Below are 12,156 nucleotides of genomic sequence, written 5' to 3' on the forward strand. Positions count from 1 at the left end.
AACCGTAAGCTTTGTTTTTAATTCAGAAACAAGTCTGCATGTACATTGCTCGTCGGCAGTCTTGTATTGAAAAACAATCACACACTTTAAAAAGGAGGTAGCCGAAAGACAAAAATAGAACTACAGTCTATACATATATACATATAAAATAGAAATGCTGCATTGAAGGCCTTTATACATAATAATCAGCTGTGCTTAAGTGTTAAGAGGTCTTTTTTAGAGAAAAGTCATCTCCCAGCTACAGAAATCCAGATTTGACCCATTTTAGCTAAATATTTGATGACTTCATTCATTAAGAACCTGGAGACAGGAAACAGGATAGATAAGTAACAAAAAATCTTTATCTGATGTATATACCTCTTGCTTCCAAATTTGTAATCTATAACAGTGTTTGTTATTCATTAACGCAGCCCATTCTTCATCCCTGTCCTTTTCAACAGGAATGAAGGCAGCTAATGCACTGTTCAATTATTATTTTAAGGCAGATTACCTTCTGATTTGTCTTGATCTATGAATGCACAATGAAGGTCACGCTACTCTATTCATCATCCCACAGGTCAATATCCTGGACCTTGTGACTTTGAACTTGGCTGCCTGCATCAGTGAAGATGAAATGCTGGGCACTGTGGTAGGTATGTCTGCCACTGATGAGCTCGACCATCTCCCCATCGCTCTGGAGCACGATGCGGCTGTTCTCCCCCTGGTACTGGCTGTGGTTGGCCAGCAGGTGCTGGAAGCAGGCCTGCAGGCCTCTGCTCAAAGCTCCCGCCTTCTCCATGCTGTTCTTCACCTCTAGGACCTTCTGCAGGGTCAGCGCCTTGCCCAGGTTCACCCGGTGCTGCGGCCGGATCTCGATGGTGTCCTGGGGCTGCGGGGTGGTGTAGGTGAGCCGCAGCTCGCCGCACGCAATCTTCAGCTCCACGTTAGCCAGGCCCCCATCGCTGGCGGCCACCACCTGCTGCGCCCGCACCATGCAGCTCTCGAACTCGTCGCGGCACCGGTGGCCGACAAAGTGGGTCTTGGCAATGCTGGCGCAGGTCAACCTGGCGCCCACCTGAACTCTCTGGAGCAGCTCAGGGCCGGCGGCACCCTGGCGGACGGTGTAGTGGAGGCTGGGGTTGCCCGAGACGAACTTGACTAGGTGGCGCTCTCCTTCCACCAGCAAGGAGACATCCCTGCGTTTGGAGGCCGGCATGGCATCCAACGCCTCAATGACGTGGTCCAGGTTGGACTTAAAGTGTGAGTCCAACAGGCCCTCCTGGCGGAGCTTCACCTTAGCGGACAGCAAACACTCCAGGTCGAGCATGGGAACGGTGAACTGCTTCCTGAGAGGACATAGAATGACAAAATTGACAAATGAACAAACTGAGGCAGAAATGAATGGCTTCTTTTGTGACAAATCTCACTGTGATGCTGTGGACCAGCAACAGACCTTGTAATTCACACTAGAATTAAACCCAACATTCAATTGCTTGTGTTTGAACAGGTATGCAATCAGATCCACATTAGGCTACAATAGAGTAGCTCTCAACAATAGACCTACTAATTTTGGGGAGTATAATGCAGTTAAATACCAACTGATGTGTGAATAAATTCCATAGTATAAAGATAGGCAGAGTTGACATTGGTGACAAATGTCCAGTTCGCCTTGTATAGATTTAGTGTTAAACGAGCCAAGAATCTAAGCCAAGATTCTAAGCCAAGAGAATCTAACCTGAGGGTGCCTGATAACAAGTAGGGAGCAAATTGAAATCTACTTCCGCTACCATAGCTGTCCATTGAATCGCTTGTGGCTTCCTCTGAGTCCAGTCTTAGTATTGGTTTGGGATTTGCTGTGTGTCCATTCCCCCAAATAGATTGACAGATGTCGAAATATAACCAGTGATGCTCATTGCCGGTTCTCTGATAGTGGTCGTTAATCTTCAAGTATTTTGATTTCAGTGCTTTCAGTCTGTCAATCACCTGTAATTTGCTTTTATGAACACCTCTTTCGTGAAGAATGTCTGAAATCCTCTCATACAACAAAGCATCTGTAGCACTACCAGACATTTGACCATCGAATTCTTCTTCTGCGCAAACAGACAACAGTTGACTTGTTTCACTGTGGCTCCAATTTGAGGCAATTTCTGTCTCATGTTTTCGTCTTTTTTTGCCTTTTAAATCGTCCTTTCCTTCCATGTCAATATCAGCCTCCAGTGTGCCATCCACAACGGTAGGACTTGTTGAGTGGCTTTTCCCCCAAATCCTTTGGCATGTGTCAAAATACATCCAACTTTGTTCACCATTACTTTTCCGGCAAGCAAGGTATTGTTTTTTAAGATATTTTAGTTTGGTGATGATCTGCCCTCTGCTTTTGTGGATGCCTTTCTTATGGAGAGTGTCTGAAATCCAATCAAAAACCACAGCATCACGTGCAGTACCACTCATCTTGCTATCAATTTCCTCTAGCAGACGAGTAGACAAAAGTTCTAAGATTTCGTAGCTGGTCCACCTTGAGTGGTTGTTATCTGAATATGTCGTTCCTTCAACATCAGAGTCGGGCTCCAACATGTTCTCCACGGCAGTAATGTTAGGACTTGGTGAGCGGCGATCTCTCCAAATAGTTTGGCAGCTGTCAAAATATATCCAACTTCGCCCATTGTCACTTTCTCGGCAATTGTAGTATTGTTTTCGAAGTGTTTTTAGTTTTTTGATGATCTGCGATTTGCTTCTGTTGATGCCCTTTTCGTGAAGAATGTCTGTAATCCTGTCGTAAACCACAGTGTCGTGAGCGTGACCGGTCATCCGACTGTCAACTTCGTCTTCGGCACGTGTAACGTTAGATAACAGCTCTTTTACTTCGTGGTGGGTCCAATTTGCCATCAGATCTGCCCTGTGTTCAGTGGTTTTGCTCTCTGATTCTACCGTTCCTTCTAAAGTTACGTCAATTTCGGCCTCCAAACTCTCCTCACCTGCGGGACTTTCTGAGCTGCAATCTCCCCAAATAGTTTGGCAGATGTCGAAAAACATCCAATGTTGCCCATTGCCACTTTCTAGCAAATTTCTGTAGTGTTTTCGAAGTGATTTGAGTTTGCTGAGGACCTGTGGTTTGCTTCTGTGGATGCCTTTTACGCGGAGAATGTCTACAATCCTGTAGTAAACCATAGCATCGCTACAAGTACCAGATATCTGACAATGAATGTCATCTTTGGCACGAGCAGACAATAGCTCTGTCGTTTCATAGTCGCTCCAGTTCTCATTCGTAACGTTATTTGTCCGACATGTCGGTGTTTTTTTGTTTTCTAGCTCAGTCCGGTCTAGGTCAGGGTCGGTCACGCTGGTCTCCACACCAACGGAACTTGTTAAGCGGTTATTCCCCCAAATAGTATCGCAGACGTCGAAATACATCCAACTTTGTCGTCCATTGTCACGATAATGATGGTATTGTCTTCGAAGGGATTTTAATTTACTGATTACCTGGGATTTTGTTCTGCGAACGCCTCTTTCTCGGAGCATCTCCACAATCCTGTCGTAAATCACAGAATCACAAACAGTGCCTGTTATCGCACCATGAATTTCGTCTGCTGCACGGACTGACAACAATTCTATTATTTCGTGGTAGTTCCAGTTTGAACCCATGACCGTCTCGGGTGGTTTTTACAACAGATTAGTATTATAATCTCTGATTTTCTGTTCTTCAGGTTTTCCTTCTGCAGACTGCATCTAATTTCATGTTTTCCGGCGCAATGTTACTACGTCATCGACTGTATCCACGTGACATGATAGGCGCAGAAACTTCTGCTAGGCTCGGCTACAACATTCAGTTTTAAAGGAACCGTATGTAAAAAATGTATTTCAATTAATCATAAAATGGCCCTGATATGTCACTAGACATTAAGAAATCATGTTCATTTCAAATACGTATATCACTGACAACAGTAGTCTGGCCAGGATATTGTCATTTAAAAAGTGAAGTTTCAGCCCTCAGCTGATGTTGATGTTGTCATGTTGTGTTTCGATGCGCCACCTGTTATGTTTGCTGTATCGTTTACTTATCAAATCTGAACTTCCCGCTGACAGACCCAAGTATCAAACATTCATCAGTCAGGCATAACACAATGCTCTCAGCACAATCGAGCAACTCACTGCATCACAATTCAATGTATAATTGAACGCTAACATAATGCCTTACACCAACGCTTGTGTGCAGACATAACACCACCCTCCACCTATCTACTAATCACAAAGTCAGTAGTGTTTTGGCATCCGGGTTGCCAATGGGGTATACTACGAAGCACTAGACATATCGAGGCTTCACAAAGCCTTGACTAAGGGGTATACGTTAAGTGATACTACGATAGCAGTTATGTGATATATTTTTCAGCTCAGATATGTGCGCGTTCTCGGTGTTGGGATGACGCTGGCCAATTGTGAAACGTGGAGATGCACAAGACCGCCTCTATTTAAATACAATTACTCCCGCATTCATGAGCGTTAGCTTAATCTACACTGCGGTAATTTTTTGTGGCTAAACTATAACATCAAATAAATCAATGGTCATCAGTTGTTGTATGGTATGCACGTCCATAGTGGGATATTTGCACGCACAGCACTATTAAAGCGCATTCGAGCTCCAAAATGTTAGTAGAGGCGGAGCCCCACCTGTAAGATATATGACAGAATCCTACACATGAGATAACTTCATTTTTAAGACAATTGATTGGTCAGTGGGGGGTAGATTACACGATTTGAGCTATAACTTAGCACATAACCTCCTCCCGACCAGGTTTGGTTGAAAGCATAAGATACCATGGTGATATAGCGACACTAAAACAGATCCACTTTCGTGTGACAGTATACCCTGGCTTTGAGCGCAACATACCTCGCTAACCCACTAACCGAGATTCGTAGTAGCAAGGGAGGGAAAGTAATCTCATCGCCATCTAGTGGTTGCATTCCTAGAGTTTAGAGGAGTGGATGCGATTTTTTTTTAGAAAAAATATATCTCGGTGCACATTGGGATCTTAATTTAATGCCTTCCATATGTTAGGCACTGGGGTCACCTCTATTGCTTCAAGTGGTCATCCTTATTTTTAGGATTAGTTTTGAGTTTTTGTCGTAACATGGTGATAATGGACTACAGTTGCATGTGACATCACAGGTTTGGGCGCTTAATCTTTAACTGATCAATACGGCAATTTGCTTAACTGGCTTAACATATTTTTGTAATAACGGAACGTGATGTAAACCGCATGGTGATAACCTTTATGTCTGGATAACTGGTGTTGTGCTTCTACTCACATGAAGAGCTGACAGTAAGTGTTAAGTGTCAATGCTAACCAGGCTAATAAACAAACCATGCTACCATGAGTAACGTGGAAGGGTAAAGTCACTAGTTCGTTTATGAAACAAAAGGAGCAATTTCGATTTTTTTTAAATAAGGCAAAATAGTGTCTGACATTTTCACAGTTAGAAGATTATTACTGTATAGACACTGAAAAATATTTTTGGTGGATTACATCGCTGATTTGGCTTCACAATGTTTTTTTAAAAAATAGGTCTATGGGACTTAACATTGGAGCTGCTCTTCGATAGGAACGCAACCACTTGGGGCGCTGGTTTTCACTTTCCCTCCCTATACATGGGTTTCCCGTTTACCAACAAAACTAGATGCGCGCAGCCGTGAGGCAATAGACGCTTGGTGGCCGTCCACAACGTTATAAACTTAACCTAAATAGTCGGCTGCTGTAAGCTACAATCTGACTTTTTTGGATACCCCTGTTGTCTTAATGATGTTAACATCTCATTTCAAACTATATTTCAAAGTTTGACGTTCATTTGGACTATTAATATAACATCGTATTTTGTCATTTTTGGCGAAGACATGCATTCCGTAATATATTGAACATATTTAACATTCTCTAACCATCATGATTTCGAATTGGTGCAGTTTTCAGCACAAAAACTCATTTTATTCTTTTGCTCTTTTGCATTGCTCTATGCTGTTCTATGGTGCTTTCTGCCTCTTGGTTGCGCACGCATGTTTTCGTGACGTTCCATAGAAATCCATGTATACCCCACAGCTCTGCCCGTCAGGGAGGAGGGGGAGGGGATACACCGCTCTACAGTATTTTGAAAGTGATTGCAGTACCAGTTTTTGGCCACAATCTTATACGGTTCCTTTAACTAACATTAACATTAGCCTAGTTGTTAGGAATATTTGCTTGTAATTTTCAGAAGACAATGACATTTTCAGATTTAATTGCTTTTCTTTTCCAAGTGCAGTAGACCAACACCATAACAGAAAAGATACCAAATATTTACCCTCTACAAATAGGCCTACCCTAGGCTAGCCCTAGCCTAGGCCTACTTTGTAAAAGTCGACACAAGATAGCTTAAAAGGAGAGGCTACTAAATTGTTGTTGGCAAAAGCCTTTTAAATTAGGCTTAGGCCTATTATGGATTTGTGTCTCCTATAGATGGACCTTTAGAAAGATCTTTGACCTTGTTATTGTGGGGTTTTTTTTAATTTAATTATTGTTAGGGAATTCAGGATATTCAAGGCCATCTTTCACACTGAGACTGTTTATCAAAACAAGCCTGCCCCAATTCAGCACTCAAAATACAGGCAGGAATGCTGAGGGTGTGAGAGGTAAGAATAACAAAAACATAAATATCTAAATTGTGCTGTAAACATTTCAATGAACTGTTTTCAAAGATATGTATGCCTGGTCTGGTTTTAGAATATGCCTGGACCCCATTTTATTCAATTGCTGAACAAAAATAGCCTAGAAATCTAGACGCACGTCTGGCTCGTCACGCTAGAACAAAAATGTTCCTACAACTCGAATTCTGAAAAAGTTGGGACACTGTAAAATGTAAATAAAAAAGAATGCTATGATTTACAAATGTCATGTGAACAATATATTTCATTGAGAATAGTTCAAAAACAACATATCAACTGCTGAAAGACAGAAATTTGACTATTTCATGGAAATTATAAGCACATTTTGAATTTGATGATAGCATCACGTCTCAAAAAAGTTGGGACAGGGGCAACAAAAGGCTGGAAAAGTTGAGTAATAAAGACAACAAAAATAAATGCTTTTTGTTGAGATAAAGACAACAAAAAAAAGGAACATTTCACAGCTACCTACCTCAATAGACGGCATTGGACCATTAAACCACACAATGATCCAAAACATACAGCCAAACAAGGCAAGAAATGGTTAACAGAGAACAATATCAACATTTTAGAGCGGCCAAGCCAGAGTCCAGACCTCAATCCGTCAAAAAAGTGAGCACAAGATCAGAGTGATGGCAAATAATCGTTTCTGCCTCAAAACCGGGATTGCTGCTATAAAGGTGCTGTTTAGAATCTTTGTGGAGACATGGAGAGGCTTTTGGCATGTGGCAGTGTCATTTTCAGTCAGAACAAACATTGGTCAAGAGAAAATCAACATTAAAATAATATTTGCCAGGGTATGAATCATTTTGTTCTTAACTGTATACTGTCACCCAAACAATGTATTTTCAGGGAAGACCTGAATATTTCAAGTAAACAATTCCAAAATTATAACAATATTTAAACAATATTTATCCATAGAGTAAGAGTCCATGTGCTAAAATGACCAGTCCAGTCTGCAGTCCAGAACTGTGGAATTGGGTGCATCATGGAATGAAAAACATGACAAAGAACTTTTTTGGAATGGGGTACGGTTGTATTTAAGTACTTCTTGAAACCCTTAAGAAACTCTGGAGGAATCACGCTGCAACACGATTTTGCTACCTTAATCAACAAAGATTCAATAATTGTATTAAATAATTTGATATAGGCCTACTTGCCAAATATCTTACATTTCACTCATGATGGCTGAGTAGGTCCTCACTGATAGGCCAGCTCCCACGACGCAGGTGTTTCTGTCCCCAATATAGACAGGTGACATCTGTCCTGCCAGAAATAAACAAAGTTCACAAATTATTCCATGCTTTATCCATTTTGGCTTTTGAGTTGAGACCTACAAAAAAACTGAATACAATGAAATGCTTTGCAGAGACCAGGGCTAGGATAAGAAGTATCTCACTTGCAATGGCCGTGGCTCCCCTCCTCTGTGTTGACTTCTAAGAGTTCTGAGGCCAGATTATAAAGACTACCATGTGTTTACCGCCCAGCTACTGCCCTCACAAAGACACACAAACACATACTCACATGCATGCACACACCCCTTAAGTTGTTAAGTGGTTTCTCAGAATCGTCCTCTCTGAGGTTTTATTTACACATCACAAAAGCAGGTGGTTATGTGAGCAGAACGGATACTTTGCCAATTAAAATAAAATAATGTATTATATCCTTTAACAGCTTTCTTATATATTGAGAGTTTGAACAGTGAATGACAAGCTGCATTGTGTTTAAAAAAAAAGTTATTGTCACTTTATTGTGGTTGGCCAACACAAGGGGCCCTAATTTAAATGGCAGGCCAAGTGCAAGGTATAATGTCTGACTAAGGTTAATTTAATAATGAGGCAAAATCTATTTACTAATTGTTCATTAGACACTTTGCTCATTGAAAGACTTTGTACTATGTTTGCCATTTTAATTATGGCCCTAGGTAGTTCTCAACTCAGATGTTCCCCAGATCACATTTCTCTCTCACTTGACCTCATAAAAATGCTGGCCTTGACATGACCCTGAACATGCTGACATGATGTAATGGCAACAAACATTTTTCTTCACAACACAACAATGCTGACTTTCTGTGAATAAGGTACAAGGCACTGACTCATTTGTACAAACTATGACACTGTCACAAAGGCATTGTTTTTTTTATATATAGATAGAGTAATAGAGGGCAAAAGGTAGCTAGTAGTTACAAAAAATCTTTTTATACTGCCTGTTCAAGATGGGCTTATCCTCCCATGCTGTAGGCCTATGCTGTATGAAACATGAAAAGCCATTTGTGGCCTACTTTGAGAACAGGTCAGGGTTTCTGCAGTGTGATGGTGCCATTGATGGGTCACACATACCCATTATTGGCCCACAGGAGTACCACAGTAACAAACAGAAAAGGCTGGCATCACATCATCCTCTGAGGAGGTGTGGATTGAAAAGGACTCTTCAGGATATGCTGGGATGGCTGGGAGTGTGCATGACACTCGGGTTCTGAGACTATGCACATTGTGGGAGTTGGTTGAGCGTGGAGGCCTTTACCCAGGCCTTTGCACCAAGAACATTGGTGAATGTCGGCTACTATTTGTTGGGGGACTCTGCCTTTACAGAATTGGCTCCTGAAACCATTTCCTGACAATGGCCGACTGACAGCAGAGCAACGACCTATACAACAAGAAAATGTCCAGGCCCTGGGTCGTGGTTTAAAATATGTTTGAGAGACTCAAGGGTAGGTGGCGCTGCCTTATGAAGAGCAATGACAGTGACATTGAACTGGTGAAACCCATGGTATTGACTTACTGTGATCTTCACAATCTTTGTGAAAGTCATGGAGAGGAGGACTACCAGCAAGAATTGGATACACCTGTTGCAGGAGAGCCTGTGGTGCCACTAGCGCAGGATGCAGAGGAGGGCAGGGATGTACGTGACAGTCTGATGCGGTACTTGATAGGTAGGTTGGTTTTGTAGGCTACCAATCACAAATTCTAACAATGGAAGCTCAAATAATTGTGTAGGCCCACCATGCTGTACCCAAGCTTACCACTCAGTGGAAACACCTATGTTGTCTGGAGATAGAAAGTTGCCCATAGGATCCATAGATCCCCATCATCCTTAATGACCCACATCAACTGTCATTTTTACAGTTACATTTACAGGGTGTCTTGAGATTGTCTTCTTATATGGCAGTCTTTTTTACAGGATGCATGAAATATTGTGGAAGTCTCTTCCATTGTGTGTCATCTTGCAAATGTTTCCAATGTGCCCACTGAATACAAAGATGCTGTTGTTTTATAACTGAAGATGACTGGTGCTGAATTTCATCCATCTTCTACCTGGATAATGACTTAGCCAATCTCACAGCCCCTATGATTCTGTGGCCTGTTTGGAGGCAAGGGCGTAGGTTTGGTCTGAGCTTTGGTGGGGACACTACCCACTACCCCCCCCCCCCCCTCCCCGAATATATAAAATGATTAAAATGTGCTACTGTCCAACTACTATCCATGCTTAAAATGTGCTACTGTCCAACTTGATCTAACTACACTGTGTAGCCTACATAATCTGATTTTAATATGTAGGCTACAGATATGTAGGCTATATTTAACATTTATTTTCTATTTGGTCTGTTATGAAATCATGCCCATTTAAGCACAGCTCAGTTTTAAGAAACTTAAATACATGCATGCTTAGCATTTTGTGAAAAGAAATCATTAAGGCTACATTGACAAACATGAGCTGCCTGTATATTCTCTGATTCTAATATTTACAGATATCTAGGCGATGTAAGCACAGCTCAGTTTTAAGAAATGCAGCCGAAAGCTGCTTGAATTTTGCTATAATTTATTTCAAAACTGGATTACTCTGGAACAGCTAACTATACACGGGAATGCATTACACCTTTGTGTTCGGTAAGGTCTGCTGTTTATTCTGATATATGGTTTGTCATGTGTTGCGTGAAGAGTGTGTAGGCCTACGATATTCCACCGAGACGAATGGATGTGGAGATGGGCGCAGAGAATAATTATTAAATCTCTTGAAGTTATTTTTCTCGCGAACTGTTTATTACAGCAAACAGTGGCTAGCTAGCACCGTTTAAAAGCTGAGAAAAGGCTCTTTCATGTGACACATGTGTGATGAGTAGCCTACTTCTCGAGGAGTTCAACAGAGAAGAATGGGTGAATTTGGACGCACTTCATGCTTGTAGTGAAGTAAAGATGAAGCGCTGCATGCTGCGCAGGAGACTGCGGCTCACTGGTAGTTATTATAGGTAACTTCAAATCAGCGCGATTTACCCTTATAGGCTACTGCACATTACAAGATCTGTACGAGATGATCCGCAGCACTGAAGTGAGAAATGATTTAACTCTTTGTGTAGCGCATGTGAGCGCTTTTTCCCCCATTTCAACCTGAATATTGGTGGGGACATTTCAGTCGTAATTTGACATTCGTGGGGACACGTCCTTCGGTCTCCACGCAAATCTACGCCCCTGTTTGGAGGTAGCCTAAACATGGTGCAGTTTGGCCCTATTAGAGACAGTTTGACTTGTAATGGGAATCCAAATTAGCTTGGCCTCAATTAAATGTAATCGTAATTTTTTTTTCTTATACTCCCGTTTTTCATATAGGCCCACACTAACTCAAAAAGGCTCTTGTACATAACTCTTGTACACACAAGCCAAGGGCTCTGTTTGTGAGCAGAATGGCACCAGCACAAATCGACATCTCAATTATAACAATTCAAGGTCACTGTTTCAAGAGCCAGTTGAATAGTCTGTATTTGCTTATTACAGGGAAGGCAACGTGAGCATGGCAGAGTAGTGAGAAATAATAAGAGACGTGGGTGAGGTGACGGGGAGTGGTGTGTGTAAATCAAACAGGATTGCGCAGCAGGGCTCCAGTGACTGCCTCCATCGGAGGTGAGCTGGCAAAGAGGGGACCAGAGCAGGGAGGCGTGGAGCGCAGACCTGCGCGGCTTTGGAACCAATTTGAGAGGCCTTGTGATGCAAAACCATTCCTCGGCAACAGACAGTTCCCATGGCAACGTGGAGCTGCCAAAGTTCCGCGTTGACGAATGACAGCTCCCCTCGCCGCGCGCGGTCTGGCTTGTGTGAGTTGCAGACGGCGGGTCCCTGCGCCTCAGGGCTGCCAGGGGGTTGGGGGAGGGAGTGGTGGGGAGAGGACATGGGGAGATAAGGAGAGATAGCAGGGAGAGGGTGAGGGAGGGAGAGAGAGTGCGGGGGACTTTTTCTATCTATCAAAAAGGGACACTGTCATGATGCACTCTCTCTCTCTTCCAATTTTACCACCCGCCGCCTCGAACAACAACAAAACACAGAAACATATGCAGGCAGATGCATTCCTCTATCTTCTCACTGCATTGTTACATACACATCCACACTCACACGCACATCGACACTCATACACACATACGCACGCGCGCGCGCACACAAACAGACAGACACGTGCCCGCGCGCGCCACACACACACACAGTGACACTTTGAGCCCTCATGGT

At 42.6% G+C, this 12,156-nt stretch overlaps 1 protein-coding gene across 4 annotated transcripts; it reads right to left on the reverse strand.

Annotated features, from left to right (window-relative positions):
* On the reverse strand, positions 1 to 8,151 carry LOC143139041 (uncharacterized). 4 transcript variants are annotated; one of them, XM_076299585.1, is made up of 3 exons: positions 8,064 to 8,151; positions 7,837 to 7,930; positions 1 to 1,325 (listed from the first exon to the last, which is right to left on the reverse strand). In XM_076299585.1, exons 2-3 carry the CDS (start codon positions 7,923 to 7,925, stop codon positions 539 to 541), a joined length of 876 nt encoding a protein of 291 aa, XP_076155700.1. In that variant the 5' UTR covers positions 7,926 to 7,930; positions 8,064 to 8,151; the 3' UTR covers positions 1 to 538. The 4 variants fall into 4 exon arrangements, with proteins under 4 accessions (XP_076155700.1, XP_076155701.1, XP_076155702.1 ...); XM_076299586.1 differs by having other exon boundaries at positions 7,837 to 7,925; positions 8,064 to 8,118; XM_076299587.1 differs by lacking the exons at positions 7,837 to 7,930; positions 8,064 to 8,151 and adding an exon at positions 3,457 to 4,167.
* Between the last annotated feature and the right edge of the window lie 4,005 nt (positions 8,152 to 12,156).

Source organism: Alosa pseudoharengus, unplaced genomic scaffold, assembly GCF_046254945.1.
Source record: "Alosa pseudoharengus isolate Yale_2024_CS ecotype anadromous, Long Island Sound unplaced genomic scaffold, YU_APseudo_1.1 YU_APseudo_1.1_scf_22, whole genome shotgun sequence".
In the NCBI taxonomy this organism is placed as follows: domain Eukaryota; kingdom Metazoa; phylum Chordata; class Actinopteri; order Clupeiformes; family Clupeidae; genus Alosa; species Alosa pseudoharengus.

Bases quoted from the DNA above. Each gene is read 5' to 3' on its own strand.
- LOC143139041 (XM_076299584.1), bottom strand. From the start codon at position 3,387: ATGTATTTCGACGTCTGCGATACTATTTGGGGGAATAACCGCTTAACA. The intron at 1,326-1,714 runs GTTAGATTCTCT...ATGTCCTCTCAG, and splicing joins TTGTTATCAGGCACCCTCAG to GAAGCAGTTCACCGTTCCCA.